This window comes from Monodelphis domestica, chromosome 4 (genome assembly GCF_027887165.1).
Source record: "Monodelphis domestica isolate mMonDom1 chromosome 4, mMonDom1.pri, whole genome shotgun sequence".
NCBI classification, from domain to species: Eukaryota; Metazoa; Chordata; class Mammalia; order Didelphimorphia; family Didelphidae; genus Monodelphis; species Monodelphis domestica.
The window spans coordinates 87,787,733-87,806,487 of record NC_077230.1 but is presented as its reverse complement, the minus strand read 5'-3'; the positions used below and the strand labels follow the sequence as shown (position 1 = coordinate 87,806,487).

The 18,755-nt window shown below is 42.9% G+C and overlaps 1 protein-coding gene across 8 annotated transcripts in view; it reads left to right on the top strand.

Annotated features, from left to right (window-relative positions):
- Positions 1 to 18,755, top strand: part of SEMA5B (semaphorin 5B) — a 206,703-nt gene that overhangs the window by 172,529 nt on the left and 15,419 nt on the right. For all 8 annotated transcript variants that reach the window (XM_056793543.1, XM_056793538.1, XM_056793540.1 and 5 more), the window contains 3 exons: positions 10,978 to 11,113; positions 12,134 to 12,341; positions 13,773 to 13,980. In XM_056793543.1, coding sequence (XP_056649521.1) covers positions 10,978 to 11,113; positions 12,134 to 12,341; positions 13,773 to 13,980 — 552 coding nt within the window. The remainder of the gene's footprint in view (positions 1 to 10,977; positions 11,114 to 12,133; positions 12,342 to 13,772; positions 13,981 to 18,755) is intronic.

Here is an 18,755-nt window from a genome sequence, read left to right as displayed (position 1 = left end):
AAACGAGGGGATGCCCTTCAATTGGGGAATAGCTGAACAAATTGTGGTATCTGTTGGTGATGGAATACTATTGTGCTAAAAGGAATAATGAACTGGAGGGATTCCATGTGAACTGGAACAACCTCCAGGAAGTGATGCAGAGTGAGAGGAGCAGAACCAGGAGGACATTGTACATAGAGAAGGATACACTGTGGCACAATCAAATAGAACTTCTCCATTAGTGGCAATGCAGTGATCCTGAACAACTTGGAGGGACATATGAGAAAGAACACTATCCACATTCAGAGGAAAAACTGTGGGAGCAGAAACACAGAAGAAAAACAACTGCTTGATTATATGGGTCAAAGGGGATATAGACTCTAAATGAACATCCTAGTGCAAACATCAACAGTATGGCAATAGGTTCTGATCAAGGATACATGTAATACCCAGTGGAACTGTGCGTCGACTACAGGAAGGGATAGGGGGAGGGAAGGGAGGGAAATAATATGATTCTTGTAACCAAGGAAAAATATTCTAAATTGACTAATTAAATAAAATTTTCAAAAAATAAAAATAACAATGATAAATCCCTTTGTTTATTCAGATGTCTGTTGTTGTTCAATCTTTTTCAGTTGTGTCTGACTCTTTGTGATCCCATTCGGGGTTTTCTTGGCAGACATACTGGAGTGGTTTGCCATTTCCTTCCTCAGCTCATTTGACAGATGAGGAAACTGAGGCATACAAGGTTAAGTGACTTGCCCGGAGTAACCCATTTAATAAGGGTCAGAGGTTAGATTTGAACTCAGATCTTCCTGACTCTAGGTTCAGCACTCTATCCATTCCACCACCTAGCTGCCCAAATGTTTATATACCATTTTTAAAAAATGAATAATAACTATAATTTTTTAAAATAAAAAAAATTTAGAAGAGTAGCATTATTTTACATATTTTTGCAATTCTCTTTATACTGTCTGGCTTTATAGAAGACAGCTGGATTTGCATATCTGCTTTTGCATTCAATCTGTTGCAATCTGTTTTTCTGGTTGATGTATATGAAGAGAAACCAGCCTTAAACAGATATGTAGTTGGAAAAGGGCATCATAATATTATTATGAAAATAGTTTTGACCTTGAGGACTCTTAGGAACCCAGATCCCATTTTGAGAACTGATGGTGTCAAATAGGACTCCAGCAGCTGAACTGGTGAACCAGATTAAAATAATGGGGGGGGGGAATATATATATATATATAATTGGGAAATATTTCCCATAATAAATAAAAATACAAGCATAGATAATGTTAATATGTGATTTTTTTCTAAGTCAGTAAGTGGTATACAGGAATTCCTTTGGTGTAGTAGCCCCTCCCTGAGAGACAGGTAGTTATAAGCATTATTATCTCACTCAAAATTTTTAAAAGAATGTACATTTTTAAAAATTTTAAGCATTAATTACACTGTTTTATAGATGATGAATAAGTGTCTTAGGAAGGTTCAATGATTATTCTATGGATACACAAATAATAGGGACAGCTAAGTGGTGCTATGGATAGAGTGCTGAACCTAGAGTTAGGAAAACCTGAGTTCAAATCCAGCCTCTAAAACTAGATGGCTGACCCTGGGCAAGTCACTTAACCCTGTTGACCTCAGTTTTCTCTGTCAAATGAGCTGTAGAAGAAAATAGCAAACCACTCTCTCTGCCAAGAAAATCTCAAATGAGGTCACAATGAGTCAAACACAACTGAAACAATTGAACATCTAGACACTGATAATAAGAATCTGTATTGATATTTAATGGATAAAATACTAGGCCTGGAGGCAGGAAGACCAGAGTTTAAGTCTGCCTCAGATACTTAACTAGCTGTGTGGTTCTGGACAAGTCAGTTCACCTTTGCTTAACTCAGTTTCCTCATCAGTAAAATAAGAATAAAAATAGAATCTACCTCCCAGAATTTTTTTAATGATCATCTGTCATAGTCAAAAAGCATTTATTAAATGCCTTCTGTGTACTAGGCACAGTACTAAATGTTGGGGATACAAAAAAAAGCTAAATATAGTCTCTGGTATTAAGGAATTTGAATTCTTTTTTTTTCCCTCCAATTACATATAAAAACAATTTTGAACATTAAAAAAAAAATCAAACCTCGAATTCTCCTCTTCCCTTCCTATTGAGATGGTAAACATTCTGATGTAGATTTTACATATAGATGGTAAACTTTCTGATATACATTTTGTAGAAAACATTTTTCAACATTAATCCTTTTGCGGAGAGAAATTAAAACAAAAAAAAATTAAGAAAAAATGAAAAAAAGTTTGCTTTGGTCTGAATTCAAATTCTATCAGTTCTTTTCTCTGGAAGCAGTTAGCATTTTTTATCTTGAGTCCTTTGGGGTTGTTTTGAATCATTAGTATTGCTGAGAATAGCTGTTACTCACAAGTGTTCGTTGTATAGTATTGCGATCACTGTGTTCCATGTTCTCCTGGTTCCGCTTTCTTCACTCTGCTTCAGTTCATGTAAGCCTTTCCAGGTTTTTCTGAGTTCTTCCTGCTTGTCCTTTCTTATAGTACCATATTATTCCATTACAATCACATACTAAAATTTACTCTGTCATTCCCCAGTTGATGGGTATCCCCATACTTTCTAATTCTTTGTCCCCACAAAAAGAGTGACTTTAAATATTTTTGTACATATAAGTCCTTCCCCCCTTTTTTCCCCTTTGGGATACAAACCTAGTAATGGTATTGCTGGGTCAAAGGATATGTACTGTTTTATAGCCCTTTGGGCATTGATTGCTCTTCGAAATGGTTGAATCCGTTCACAACTCCCCCAACAGTGTACTAGTGTCTCAATTTTCCCACATTCCCTTCAAGTTTTTTCATGTTCCTTTTCTGTCATAAATAGTCAATTTGACAGGTGTGGGCTGATAACTCATAGTTGTTTTAACTTGCATTTTTTAAATTAATAGTTATTTAGCGCATTTTTTTGCATGACTATAGAGAGCTTTCCTTACTTTGTCTGAGAACTGCTTGTTCATATCCTTTGACCATTTATCAATTAGGGAATGACTATCTATTTGACAAATGAAGCTTTATTAGAGAGACTTGTAAAAATGTCTTGTACCTTTATGCTTACTGTGTATTACCATCAATTTTATTTCTTTCCATTTATCCTTTTCTCTCTAATCATGAGATCTTACAATTTGCCCTTGTTTCTATCAGCACCTTCCCCTGTCTTATCTCCTTCCCCTCTTACTTTCCTATAGAATAAGATAAATTTCTATTCCCAAATGATTGTGTATGTTCTTCCTTCCTTGAGCTAATTCCAATGAGAGTAAGGTTCATGTGTGCTCCTCCTTACCTCCTCCATCTTCCTCTTCACTATAAAAGCTCCTTCATGACTTTTATGTGAGATAATATACCCCATTCTATTTCTCTCTTCCCCTTTCTCCCATTAAATTCCTCTTTCTCACCCCTTAATTTTATTTTTTTAGATATCACCTTTGCCTTCTGTTTACACATATTCCTAACTGCCCTAATAATGATAAGATTCTTGGGAGTTATAAGAATCATCTTCCCCTCTAGGAATGTAAATATTGAATATCTTTTGATTTCTCTCTTCTGTTACCTTTTTATGGTTCCCTTGAGTCTGGTATTTGATAGTCAAATTTTCCATTCAGCTCTGGTCTTTTCATCAGGAATGTTTGAAAGTCTTCTATTTCATTGAATGCCTTTTTTTTTTTTGCCCTAAAATATTATACACAGTTTTTCTGAGTGGGTCTTGGTTGAAGTCCTAGATCCTTTGCCCTCTGGAATATCATATTCCAGGCCATCTGGTTCATTAATGCAGAAGCTACTAATTCTTGTTTTATCCTGACTGTGGCTCCATGTAATTTTAATTGTTTCTATTTGGTTGCCTACAATATTTTCTCCTTGACCTGGGAGTTTTGCAATTTAGCTATAATATTCCTAGGAATTTTCCTTTGGGGATGTCTTTCAGGAGATGATTGGTGGATTCTTTCCATTTCTATTTTACCCTCTGGTTCTAGAATATCGGGGTGGGGTGTGCTAAGTGCCTTAATAATTTTTTGAAAGACGAATTTAAGCTCTTTTTTTGATTGTGGTTTTCAGGTAGCCCAATAATTCTTAGATTATCTCTCCTGGATCTATTTTCAAGGGTAGTTGTTTTTCCAGTGAGATATTACACATTTTCTTCTATTTTTTAATTCTTTTGACTGTGATTATTTCTTGATATCTCGTGGAGTCATTAGTTTTCCACTTGCCCAATTATAATTTTTAAGATATTATTTTCTTCATTGAGCTTTTGCATCTGCTTTTCTATTTGGCCAATTCTACTTTTTAGGAAGCCCTTTTTCTCAGTGAATTTTTATATTTCTTTTTCCATATGACCAATTCTACTTTTTGAGAAGTCCTTTTCGGTGGATTTTTGTGACTCTTTTACCAATTGACCTATTCTTAAGATATTTATTTCTTTGGGTTTTGTTTGTGCCTCCTTTCCTGAGCTGTTGATTCTTTTTCTATGATATTCCTGTATTACTTTCATTTCTTTTCCCAATCTTTCTACTATTTCCCTTTGATTTTTAATATCCCCTTTGACCTTCTCCATTAATTCTTTTGGGCCTTGAGAGCAATTTGTATTTTTCTTGAAGGCCTTGGATGCAGTAGTACTGACTCTATTATCTTCTTTGAGTTTGTCTTTTGGTCTTTCCTGTCACCAAAATAACTTTCTATGTTGAATTTCTTTTTTTTTTGTCTGCTTATTGTGGTATGATGTAAAGCAGGGGTCCCCAAACTATGGCCCATGGGCCACATGAGGCCCCCTGAGGCCACTTCTCCAGCCCCCACCACACTTCTGGAAGCACTATATGTGGCAGCACCATAAAGCACGGTGTTGTTCACATACAGTACTACTTCCAGTGACATAATCTTTTGCATGGTGCCTTGTTCTGAGAGTAACTGAACGAGAACGAGGCGCTGTGCAAAGAATTATGTGGCTGCACAATGGAAGATGTCACCATGGTGAGTGGCGATCTGGGGGAGGGGATTCCGCACTGTGTGTAGTGGTGGCGGTGATGGGCCTGTGCAAGGTGTGACAGGCCCATCACAGCCAGGGCTGCAGCCTCTGCTATGCAGCCATAGCTATCTGCTATGCTAACCCTCTGCTAGTTTTTTTTTTATAGTCTGATCCTCCTACAGTCTGAGGGACAGTGAACTGGCCCCCTGTGTAAAAAGTTTGGGGACCTCTGATGTAAAGAGACGTGTGTTTACTACCCTTCTGGCCTGTGCTCTGGTCTATGTGCAACCATAAGCACTCTTTTCTGCCTTAGAACAGGGTCCCCTGTCCCCCTGAGGCTACAAGCAGTGGTGTGTGCCAGTTTTCTCCTCACCTCATCACCTGGATCTGTAAATGGGCAATGAGATAGAGCCAGAGCCAGCAAAGGACTCCCTATCATTTCCTTCTGAGCAGTCATCTGACATCCCTTACCGTCTGTGGCTGAGTTTGCCAGAGCCTCTGCTGCTGATTCAGCTGCCCCCAAGGCCTATGCTGACTTGCTGAGGTGGGGCTTGCCTCGACCCACTGCTCTGAGCCTTACTTCCACTTGTGGGTGAGAGAGCTTTCTGCTGGCCTTCTATGTTCTGGACTGAAAATTTATTTCACTCTGTCCTTTTGTGGGTTTTTGCCTTTCCAGAATTCCTTTTGAGGTGTTATATCACAGTAGTTTGGAGGGTGATTTAGTAGAGATCAGGTGGGTCTGTGTGCATTCTCCTCCATCTTGGCTCCCCCTGCTTCTCAAAATTGCTGTTGAGGATCGTATTTTTGTAAAGCACTTTGCAAACTTTAAAATGCAGTTATCAATGCTAATTATTTTAGTAGCATAGATATTAAGATGCAAGGAACCACAGAGACCATCTAATCCATCTTCATTTTATAGCTGAGGAAACTGAGGACAAGAGAAATTAGAGAAGTCACCTAGTGAGGTCAGCTTCACACAGGAAGGATGTGGCAAGAGTAGGATTTAAACTCAGGTCCCATAGCTCCAAGTCTTTACCAAGTGTTCTTTCTGCCATTCCAGTCTTCTTCCCTTTGAATCCAGGTCCATGGCTTGCTCTTTCTTTCTTTCTTTCTTTCTTTCTTTCTTTCTTTCTTTCTTTCTTTCTTTCTTTCTTTCTTTCTTTCTTTCTTTCTTTCTTTCTTTCTTTCTTTCTTTCTTTCTTTCTTTCTTTCTTTCTTTCTTTCTTTCTTTCTTTCTTTCTTCCTTCCTTCCTTCCTTCCTTCCTTCCTTCCTTCTTTCTTCTTTCTTTCTTTCTTTCTTTCTTTCTTTCTTTCTTTCTTTCTTTCTTTCTTTCTTTCTTTCTTTCTTTCTTTCTTTCTTTCTTTCTTTCTTTCTTTCTTTCTTTCTTTCTTTCTTTCTTTCTTTCTGTCTCTGTCTCTCTGTCTGTCTGTCTCTCTCTCTCTCCCTTCCTTACTTCCTGTCCTAGTACCAACTCTAGGACAGAAAGGCAAGGGATAGGCAAACAGGGTTAAGTGACTTGCCAAGGTCACACAGCTGGAAAGTATCTGGGTCCCAGGTCCTCCTAACTCTGGCCTTGGTGCTCTATCCCCTATCCACTAACTGCCCTAAATCCAGTATTCTTTCCCTTGTACCCCACTGCCCCCTTAGGGCAGATAAACGGAGACCAAAGAAAGCAAGAGTTGTATCAGATGTGACATTGTTTAGGATTTTTAGTAACCGGCTGAACAAAACACTTTTGTTCTGGGCTGGCTAAGGAAACACTAAAGGAGCTTCCTTATACCCTGTTCTTTTGTAAGGCCAGGCCCTCTGTAGGTGACATGGAGGGTCACTCTGAGAGTCTACGCCCAGAGAAGCAATGAGCAGATCTGGAAAGACCAAGGCCAGAAGGGATTATTGTCTCACAGATGAAGAGTTGGAAGGACCTGCAGGAGCTACCTCGTCTAGTCTATTCATTTTTTTAATTAAAAATTTTCTTTCAACTCACAACAACAAAAAATTCCCCTCCTGCTCACCATTCTCATTTTCCCTCTATTGGGAAAAGAAAAAAAGAAAAACAATCCTTTTAACAGATATAACCAAAACAAATCCCACATTGGTCATGTTTTTTGAAAAATACATCCCATTTTATACACTGATTCCATTACTCTGCATCAGGAGATGGGTACCATGCTTTATCACTGATTATCTGGAATCATTCAGCCCCTTCATTTTACACCTGAAGAAACAGAAGGCCCAAAGGCTTGCTCAAGGTCACCCAGGTAGTAAGATGAGATTTGAATCCAGAACCTCGAACTTTGGAGCCAGTAAGCACAGCTACAAATACTTGTAGCTTGGGAAAGCTACAAAGCAGAAACCAATTCAGTGTCCAGAAGTTAGGCAGCAGCCAGAAACAGATGGTAGACAGAGTTGAGGGGGTTGTAGACAGGACCATATGGAGAAACGTAGAAGACAGGTCAGGTGGAGATTTTTGCCTCAGATAGAAAGTCATTTATTTCTTCTTTCCTCCTCAGTTAGTCAGGAGCTGGTCCTTAAGTGGGGCTAGCCTATGCACCTGCAGGAGGCAAGAAAGCCTAATTGGCACGAGGAGTTCCGAGTAGTCTCTTACATGCAGTTTCTGGCATAATCTCTATAATGATATTTACTGAAAAGAGATTTTTATCAGTTATACCCAATACTTGTCAGAATGGTTCTGAGCAGAGGGCTGGCTGCCTATGTAAATACCTCTTGGGGAACAGCTTCTGATTGCTGATCAACTAGCAAGCATTCATTAAGCCCCCCCTGTTATTAGGCAATGTCCAAAGTCTGGGAAGGGGAATCGGGAGACCTGACTTCCAGTCCTGCCTCGGATACTTACTGATTGCATACATGGCAATGGGGCAGACCTGAGCTCCTCCGGATCTGGTTCCTTATCCAGGGATAACAATTCTCATACCTCCCACCTCTGTGAACCCTGAAGCCCTGTAGAAATGGAAATTATCTTTCTGGAGAGGTGCTATAGGGGAGAAGGAGTCTACCGCTTTCTATTAGCCTTGGCTCAAAGACCCAGAGCCGGTCTGATCCCAATGATAATCCGGCCAGCTCTCCTCCATCTGCCTCCAGATTCCCAGAGGCTGATCTCATTGTACCAGCTCCTTATTCTGTCTCTCCCCTTCCACCCCATGCCGGCATTCTAGATCTGAGTCTCCCCCACTCTTTTCACAGCACATCTCTCCCCTGATTTCAGAAAGAGAATCCATAGGCTTTATAGGCTGGGAAGTAGCAGTGGTGGTCTAGACTCAAGACACCTGCAGTGATCAACTTTTGTTACCCCTTCCAAAAAGGATAGGGGAGAGGATCAAATTATTGAAATGAAAAACGAACAAGGTGAATGCATAACAACGAAAATATAAAGGGGTATCAGAAAATCCTATATGCAATTATATGCTAGCATAACTGAAAATTCCAAAGACTTGGGTGATTACCCACAAGAATATAAAATACCCAAATTAACAGAACATGAACCAGAGATTCTAAACAACCCAGTTTCAAAAAAATTAAATTGAACAGACTGTAAAGGGAAGAGAGAAAATGCTCTAGAGCAGACAGACCTCCAGATGAATTCTATCAAACATCTAAAGATAATTACAACTTGGGCTACACGAATTAGTCTCAATAATTGAGGAGAACATCTTACCAAATACTTCTTATGAGACCAATATGGTCTCAAGATCAAAACTAGTTAAATTAATGAATTTTAATGTGAAAACTTCAAATAAAACAAATGGGCAGAAGGACTATAGCACTGGGGCAGAGAGCTGGTTTCTAAGTCAAAAAAACATAGATTCAAGTCCTGCCTTTGACTCACACTGGCTTTGTGTCCCTGAACAAGTCACTTAACCTCTTAGGTAAGTGGTGCCAAACTTGAGTAGAAAGAGGAGCTGTGAAATCATTCTTAGGGATTCCTGTGGGATACATATTGATTTAGAAAACTATGTGTTAACATTGTCTCCAAACTATTCTGTTTGGGGGCAGCTATGGATACAATGTCAGGCTTGGAGTCAGGAGGACTCAATTTTTTCTTGAGTTCAAATGTGGCCTTAGACACTTACTAGCTATGTGACCTTGGACAAGTCACTTAACCCTGTTGGCCTCAGTTTCCTCATCTGCAAAATGATCTGGAGAAGGAAAGGCCAACCACTTCAGTGTCTTTGCCAAGAAAACCCTAAATGGGGATATCAAGAGCCAGACACAACTAAAATGACTGATTAACAACAATATATTTATATAATGATATATATAAAAACCATATAAATGTTTAGCCATTATTGTTCTTGTTTTATCCATTTATTGATCATCCCATCTTCTAGGTGAACAGGAAGCAACTCTCTTCCCTCTTCTGTAGTGCAGGTCTTCAATTATTCACAGTCATTAGTTTGCTCATAGTTTTTTATAAGCTAAATATCCTCAGTTCTTAGAAATATTTCTCCCAGAGTATGGTTTTCAGATCCCGACACCCTCATCATTCACCTGTAGATCCTTGCTCAGTAGTTCAGTTTTCTAAGGGACATCTTAAAATGCTTCACTGCCTGGACGTAGACACACACACACACACACACACACACACACACACACACACACACACACACACACACACACCCATCACCTGCACAGTTAACCATGTCAAAAGCCATGTCCATCCCTGATGGCTGGAATGCCTTGGGATGGGGTACATTCTAGAAGTTTAGTAATTCAAGTCAGCCAGCATATATTAAATGCCTGCTCTGTGCAAGGCGCACCAGGCTAGGTCATGGGGATATGAAGGCAAAACTGAATTATTCCCTGGCTTAAAGGAACTGCCATTCGGTGGGGAAATGCCACCTATGCCCAGGAAATGGGGGAAAATACCTCTCTACGACGTAGTATCAAGAGTAAGAAAGTGTACTGCTAAATGCTTTTTCACAAGGAGGTTTATACCATAAAATTATCATTTAACTCTAGTCAGCCTGTTTTATGTAATTAGACATGGGTAGTGTAAGCTCCCTGAGGACAGGGACCATATCATATGGCTTCTGACGCCACCCAGATAGGAGGTTCACTAAATACTTTTTAAAAAAGATCCCTTACTTCCTGTCTTAGAATCAGTGCTAAGTGTCCATTGTAAGGCAGAAGAGTGGTCAGGGCTAAGCAAAGGGGGTTAAGTGACTTGCCCAGGGTCACACACAGCTAGGAAGTGTCTGAGGCCAGCTTTGAGCCCAGGACTCCAGACTCCAACTCCAGACCTCATGTTCTATTCATGGTGCTGCCCAGCTGCCCCCTCACTAAATACCTTTTGATAAGGGGTCTCAGTTTCCTCATCTATAGAATGCAGAGATCGGGTTAGGTGGCCCCTGAGGTCTCTTCCATCTCGAATCTGTGATAGATCTGCTAAATCCTGTTTTACCTCTAAGACCGAGAACGTCCACCATACGACCGTGTGGTGTTCTGGACTTTTCAGCCAGACAATCAACATTTATTAAGTGTCTACTCTGTGCCAGGCTCTGGGGATATAAAGAAAAACATGAAAATTCCTCATTCTCAAGGAGTTTGTATTCTATTGGGAGAGAAATGTACATGAACAAGCATGTGTCAGACAGGAAACATTTATGAAACACCTACCATGTGCCAGGCACTGTGCTAAGTGCTAGGAATATAGAGGAAGACAAAAGATGGGCCTTCTCTCCAAGATCGCACAGGACAGACCCTTGGTCCATCCCTGGAGCAGACTCAGCTTTTTGGAACTTGGTCTCCCCTGATGTGACTTTCAGTGACTCGGTCCCACCGTGCACCCTCCCTTGCCACAGTGGAACAGTAGGAGAGACAGGAGAGAACTAGGAATAACTAGATGCCTTCTAAATGCTCATGGCTGACTTCTTAATCCCAACCTGGAAGGGAAGGGGAGAGGGAGACCTGCCTGCAGTGAATTCCACCCACCTCCTCTCCCTTCCAGAAATAGCATCGCTGCTTCTGCTGTCTGCGCCTTCAACCTCAGTGCCATCTCCCAAGCCTTCAATGGCCCCTTCCGCTACCAGGAGAACCCGAGGGCTGCCTGGCTCCCCATTGCCAACCCTATCCCCAATTTTCAGGTATGGTTACCCTTCTGCTTCCCATTCCCATCCCTCATCTCCTGTCACCACCACCTTAAGTCTGTTTCCACACTTCAGGTACCATCCCCAGCCTCTTTCTCTCTGGCCACTGGAAGTCATGGGGTCCCCCAGACCCTTCCCGTCTGGCCATAGGGATTCACGGGGTCCATGACCATCCCTGATAGAATATAATGATCTCTAAGGTCATGCCAAGTCCTCAGGGTGGGAGTCATGGGAAAGGGGCCATTTTCAATTTACTGGATCAAAAGGGAGTATCCTAAGGTGGCCAGAGCTGGCTTCCTGAAGATCATCAATCGCCCGTTTTGGACGTGAGCGTCATCTCCCCATCTGGGAAAAGAAAGGAATGGAGTTGGTAGGGAAGAAAATGGTTTGGCTGGGGGACTCATAGAATCATAGATTCGTAAAATGTCCATTCTGTGGGCCCCTTAGAGCTCATCTAATTCAATCCCTCATTTTATAGATGGGGAAACTGAGACCCAGGGAGCTGAAATGATTTGTCCAAGGTTTCATAACTTGTTAGTAATACAGTCCAGATTAGGTCCGGGCTTGGAGGTAGGGAGAGCAGGGCTGGGATTTTTCAGTGTTTGTAGAAAGTAGAGGACCAAGTCTGACAATAGAATCTTTGGCCTGGGTCCATGAACTTCACAGACCCCTAGGTACTCCCCCCTCCCCACTCTTTGGGGACTCTTGTGTAAAATCCCAACTCCAAACCCAGTTTTGAAGCACGCCTTGCTCATTTCCCCTTTTTTCTTTATTCCTCAATGGCCAGAAAGGGCCTGGGGGGCAATAGGTGGACCTCATTAAACTGAAGGGGATTTAGGGTGAAACTGGTAGGGCCTGAGGGGTGTGTCCTTTATTCAGGATGATCCTGATTGGCTGAACTATTTGGGTCTCCTGAAAGACCATATTAGAGATTCATGCAGGGTGGGTTAGGGCTGATATGGATAACTGTGAGGGTCCTGAGTAGGATTTATGGGTCTCTCTACTTTTTATGCTCAGTGTGGAACCCTGCGAGATGTTGGTCCCAATGAGAACCTGACAGAGAGGAGCCTGCAGGATGCCCAGCGTCTGTTCCTGATGAGTGAGGTGGTTCAGCCGGTGACTCCAGACCCCTGTATCACACAGGACAGCGTCCGCTTCTCTCACTTGGTGGTGGATCTCGTTCAGGGCAAGGACACCCTCTACCACGTGCTTTACATCGGCACCGGTGAGACCCTCCTCTGGATTACGGCTGAGTACTCCGGGGAAAGCAGGCAGCTCTGCAGAGAATGTGCAGCATTTGGGCACTTTCTGACTAAAACGAACCCTATCCTTGTACTCTTGGACTGTTGTGATGTTCTTTGGATGCTGGTGATCCAGAGTCATGTCCTGATGGTAGAGAGATCTGGATTGGGGTGTCTATGATGTGTGGAGAGCAATTACTGAGTGAAAGAAGCACAAAATAGCAGGCTGGGGAGAGGAAGAGGGAGAGAGAGGAAGAGAAGAGGGGATAGAGGGAGGGAGAAGAGAAAAATGGAGAGGGAGAGATTGGGGAAAGAGGGGGAAAAGGAAAATGAAGGGGGGAGAGGTGAGAGAGGGAGGGAAGGAGAGAGACAAGGAGAGAGAAAGAAAGGGTGAGGGAGAGAGAGAGGAAGAAAGGAGAGGGAGAGAGAGCAGAGGGAAGGTGGGAGGGAGAGGAGAAAGGAGAGGAAGAATGAGAGAAGAGGAAGGGAGAGAAAAAGAGGGAAAGGGAGGAAAGGAAGAAAAGTGAAAGACAGAAGGGAGAGGAGAAAGTGAGAGAGAAAGAAGGGAGGGAGGAGAGAGGAGACAGAATGAACAAATATGTTGTGTGCCTGAGAATCAGTGTACATCCATGAGGAACAGTGTCTGATTATGAGAAGGCACAGCCTTCTTGACAAGCAAGTCAGCTTGGAACCCAAGGATCGGGGAGGTGTTTGCTTGGGGCACTAGGATGTGGTAGTTTGCAAAGAATGGATCTTGGGGCTGGAGGCCCTGCCCCTGCATACTACTTTGGATTCTGGTAACATACAAACAAGGATATTAGCCTCTGAGAAGCCAGAAGGAAGTGTCCCCAATCACCCTGTTAAATAACTGATTGGTATAGTTCTAATCTCTAGGCTCCATGTAGGAAGGTAGACTACCTTGGGGAAGCCAGTTTCTACATCAGAGAGGGAGACAGATATAGCGTGTGTGTGTGTGTGTGTGTGTGTGTGTGTGTGTGTGTGTGTGTGTGTGTTCTCACTCAGCTGCCCTCAGGGCAGCATCACTCTCTCCACTTCCCCCCTTGCCCGGGCATGCCAGTAGGTCCCAAAGCAGGGGACTTCTGCGCAATGTCCCTTCCCTTGGGTTCTAGTTCCAGACACTAGACACTAGTTCAGTGATGGTGAACCTTTTAGAGACCAAATGCCCAAGCTTCCAAGCTGCAATCCTCACACAGCATGTGAACCACCCCCTTATCCCAGAGAAGGGAGGGAAGAGGCGCTCCCATTGGCTGCTGGGCAGAGGGGTGGGGGAAGTGAGGCTTGTCCTCAGGCACAAGTGGAGAGGGGGAAGGGAACAGCCCCCTCTGGCATGCATGCCATAGGTTTGCCAACACAGGTCTAGGGGCCTCTGACAGCCCTCTGTGCCTCCTTCTCAGAGTCAGGCACCATCCTCAAGGCGCTGTCCACAGCCAGCCGCAGCCTCCGGGGCTGCTACCTGGAGGAGCTACAGGTGCTGCCTCCTGGGCGCCGAGAGCCACTCCGTAGTCTGCGCATCCTTCACAGCGCCCGAGTGCTCTTTGTGGGGCTCAGTGACGGGGTGCTGAGGATCCCTCTGGAGAGGTGTGCCACCTATCGTACCCAAGGGTAAGCTGGGGCACCCATAGTGGGGGGAGAGGAGGCTCAGGTCTCTCCTGACCTAGAACAGATATTATTTTTCTGGTTTACTCAATGTTATCGGATGTTATCATTAAGGCTTTTGGGCATCTTGAATTCATCCTTTTTGCTTTTATTCGTTCACTTCATGGGGTAGCTAGGGGGAAGCTTTTGAATCTAAACAGGAAGAGGAAGTTAGGTGGTTCAGTGGATTGAGAGTCAGGCCTAGAGCTGAGAGGTCCTGCATTCAAATTTGACCTTAGACACTTCTTAGCTATGTAACCCTTGGAAAATCTCTCTGTCTACCTCATTTTCCAAATCTATAAAATGGAGCTCAATACCTATCTCAGAATTGTGGAAAGGATCAAATAAGATGAATGTAAAGTATTTCATAAACCTTAAAGTGCTATATAAATTTTAACTAGGCAACTGGGTGATGTCGTAGATAGAATCCTAGGTCTAGAGTCAAAAAGACCCAAGTTCAAATCCAGTCTCATTTGCTTACTCTCTGTGTGATCCTGGACAAGTCATATGCCTGTTGTTTACCTCCGTTTCCCCAGCTGTAAAATAGGAATCATGATAGGACCTGTCTCTCAGGGCTCTTGTGAGGACTAAATGAGATATTTTATCAGGGTATCTAGCACATAGCAGGTACTATATAAATTCTGTTATTATTATTATTTCCCTCCATTCCTCCTAGAGAAAGGGAGAGCCTCACAGACAGGACTTGCTTTATTGGGTACTTTGTCACCATCTGAGAGCAGTTATTATCTCTTCTGATCTAGAGGAAAACTTGGGTGGGGGTGAGTTAAGCAGTCCAAAGAGCAGCCTAGTTAAGGGTGAAGCGAGCGATCATCAGAAATTTGGCCACCGGGTGATAACTATTTGGTGATCAGCGAAGCATACAAAAAAAGATAGAATTGCCGTCAGTTCTGGACCAAATTCTTCTGTTTCTAAAGTGACAGTGCCAGAGGTGCAGAGGGGGGAGGCAGCATAATCACACGTGCCCTTCGACCATCTACAAATGTTAGTTTGACTGTTGGCAATCTCTCTCTCTCTTTTTTTCTTCATACCTTATCTTCCATCTTAGAATCAGTGCTGTGTATTGGTTCCAAGACAGAAGAGCAGTAAGGGCTGGGCAATGGGAGTTAAGTGACTTGCCCAGGGTCACACAGCTAGGAAGTGTCCGAGGCACTATTTGAATCCAGGACCTTCTATCTCCTGACCTGGCTCTCTGTCCCCCTAGCTGCCCCCTTCATATGCTATCTTTGTTCAGTTTGATGCCCTGTTGGAAGAAAATATAGAAACAGAAGAAACCAAATGCTCCCTACCAGAAATCTCATGCCTCTGCATGCCAGTAATACTTTCTTTGAGAAGAAACTTGAAGGCACTGGATGGGATGAGGACCAAAAACATCACAAAAAAAATGTCTCTTTTTCTTTAATCCTTACTTTTCTGTCTTGGAATCTAGACAAGTAGGGCAGCCAAGTGGCTTAGTGGCTAGAGAATTGAGCCTGGAGACAGGAGGTCCTGTGTTCAAATGTGACTTCAGACACTTCTTAGCTTTGGGATCTTTTATATATATACACATAAAGCTATTTTATTTTATCAGTTACATTTAACAATAAATTTCCACATAAAATTTCCAAAATTATATAATACAAATCATCTGTCTCCCTCCCATCCTTCCCCCTTCCTGGAGCTGGCAAGCAATTCAAACTGAGTTATACATTTATTATCATGCACAACATATTTCCATATTGTTCATTTTATGAGACAATAACATAAAACCAAAGCCCCAAAATAAAATAAGCTAAAGAGAAAAATTGTTTGCATTCATCTGTATTCCTGTTCCCACAGTTCTTCCTTTCTCTGGAGGTGGATAGCATTCTTTGTCACAAGTCCTGGATCATTGTATTGCTGAGAGTCTAACTCTATCACAGTTGATCATTCCACAGTATGGCTGTTCCTGGGCACAGCGTTCTCCTGGTTCTGCTTATTTCACTCTGCATCAGTTCATGGAGGTCTTTTCCGCTCTTTCTGAAATCTTCCTGTTCATCATTTCTACAGTACAATAGTATTCCATCCCCATCCCATACTACAATTCAGCCATTCCCCAACTGAGGGACATCCCTTTAGTTTCCAAGTCTTTGCTACCACAAAAAGTGCCACTTTAAATATTTTTTTACAAACGGGTCCTTTCCCCATTTTAAAAAAATTTCTTTGGGATACTTCCGTATAGCATTACTGGACCAAAGAGTAGGCTTTACTTTACAGCCCTTTTCCCAAATTGTCCTCCAGAATGGTTGATTCAGTTCACAACACCACCAGCAATGTAGCTCTGTGATCTTGGCCAAGTCACTTAGCCCCCATTGCCTAGCCCTTAGGCTCTTCTGCCTTGGAACTGATACTTGCTATCAGTAAAGAAAATAAAAAGGATTCAAGTATCAGGTCTAGCAATTGGGATTAAGTGACTTGTGCAGGGTCATACAGTCAGAAAATGGCTGGGGCCAGATGTGAACCCAGGATCTCCTGTCTCCAGGCCTGGCTCTCTTCCACCGAGCCGCCTAGCTGCCCCTGGTTGTCTTTAATAGACATGAAATTAACTTTCAAAGCCCTAGAAGGACCTGAATTTAAAAAATACTTCAAAGGACTAAGCTGCATCAGCTGACCCAGTGATTTTTTTTTATCCACAAGGCAAAGAAATTAGAGGGAAGATGGATATTTTAATTTCAAAATAAAATTAATTTTTAAAAAATTTCACCAATTGATGGGTCTGGTCATTGAAGTCAAATTTTTGTGATGTCAGATTAGTTAGTTAGAACAAAAGTTAAAATAAATACCCAATTAGAAGAAAGGATGACAAGGAGAAGAAAGATGTGTAATCCCAGAAGCTTCAATACAAGCAATTTAAACATAGTTCATTCTGAAGAAATAGGAAAATGGACACCATGGCAAATAAAAATGTTAACAAGTAATCGCTATTTCTTAGAAAAGTTTGATCTATGAAAATCATTAACCATGAGGCTAGACTTTTTTTTTTTTAACTCCAGCCTTCTGTCTTAGAATCAATACAGCTCTCAGTTCCAAGGCAGAAGAGCGGTAAGGGCTAGGCAATGGGGTATCAATACAGCTCTCAGTTCCAAGGCAGAAGAGCGGTAAGGGCTAGGCAATGGGGTATCAATACAGCTATCAGTTCCAAGGCAGAAGAGCAGTAAGGGCTAGGCAATGGGGTATCAATACAGCTCTCAGTTCCAAGGCAGAAGAGCAGTAAGGGCTAGGCAATGGGGTATCAATACAGCTATCAGTTCCAAGGCAGAAGAGCAGTAAGGGCTAGGCAATGGGGTATCAATACAGCTCTCAGTTCCAAGGCAGAAGAGCAGTAAGGGCTAGGCAATGGGGTATCAATACAGCTATCAGTTCCAAGGCAGAAGAGCAGTAAGGGCTAGGCAATGGGGTATCAATACAGCTATCAGTTCCAAGGCAGAAGAGCGGTACGGGCTAGGCAATGGGGTATCAATACAGCTCTCAGTTCCAAGGCAGAAGAGCAGTAAGGGCTAGGCAATGGGGTATCAATACAGCTATCAGTTCCAAGGCAGAAGAGCAGTAAGGGCTAGGCAATGGGGTATCAATACAGCTATCAGTTCCAAGGCAGAAGAGCGGTAAGGGCTAGGCAATGGGGGTTAAGTAACTTGCCCAGGGTCACTCAGCTAGGAAGTGTCTGAGGGCAGATTTGAACCCAGGACCTCCCATCTCTAGGCCTGGTTCTCTATCCATAGAGCCTCCTAGCTGCCTCTAGACTTCTTTCCACCCATATCTCAAGCCAAGGCTCAGGAACCAGCTAGTGGGTGATGTGGAAACAGAGATTGCACTGTGTCCAGCAGGAGAAAAATGGACCATATGCACAGTGGAGAGAGCGCTGGATTTGGACTCCTAGGATCTGGGTTCAAAGCCCGTGTGTCCCATTGGTGAGGCAAGGACCGTGTGCCAGGGCCTGGGCCAGGCGATGCTGTGCTTCGAGCTCTGAGGCTGGACTCCTGCTTCTCCGAGGAGAGAAGGGCACGACCAGGGCCCCATTCGAGCTCCGGGCTTGCAGCTCCATGCATCTCGCAGCTGTGCTCCCGCAGCGCTTCCAAGGCGCCCCGGGAGTTGGGAGGGATCTTAAAAGCCGCCTCCTTCAACCCTCTCACTGTCCGCAGCAGACGCTGGTGGCAGCGGGAGAGTCAGAATCTGATTGCAAAGCCGTGTCCCAGGTCCTGTCGGGGCCGTGGAATAACAGTCCCTTCTCCTGGGTAGGGGCCACAGATGGGGATTCAGAATGGCGAGGACCACAGCAGCATCCCTCTTCCCTGTGCTGGGAAAACGTTTGACAATCAGTCCTCGGGGGAGGGAAACTGTACGCCTGCCACACTGTTGAGTTTAATTTGCATGATTAACTCTTTAATTATTTTATTTTTATTATTTTTTAATGAAAGTATTGTTTTCCTTTTGCACTCCAGAAGAAAGGCAGGGTGATAGTGTAGAAGGAGCCTTGGCCCGGGGGGCCGAAGACCCAAATTTGAGTTCTGACAATGATGCTTGCTGGTGGTTCCCGCTTTCTGGGCCTCCGTTGTCTCCTCTGTAAAATGGAGAAAATAACACCTGTTAGTTTCACGGTGTTTACACTGGGAGGGACCTTTGGCATAACCGAGCTTAGTTGGCTCATTGCACACAAGATGCAGTGACCAGATACACTAACATTGATAGATATCATTATAAAATAAAAT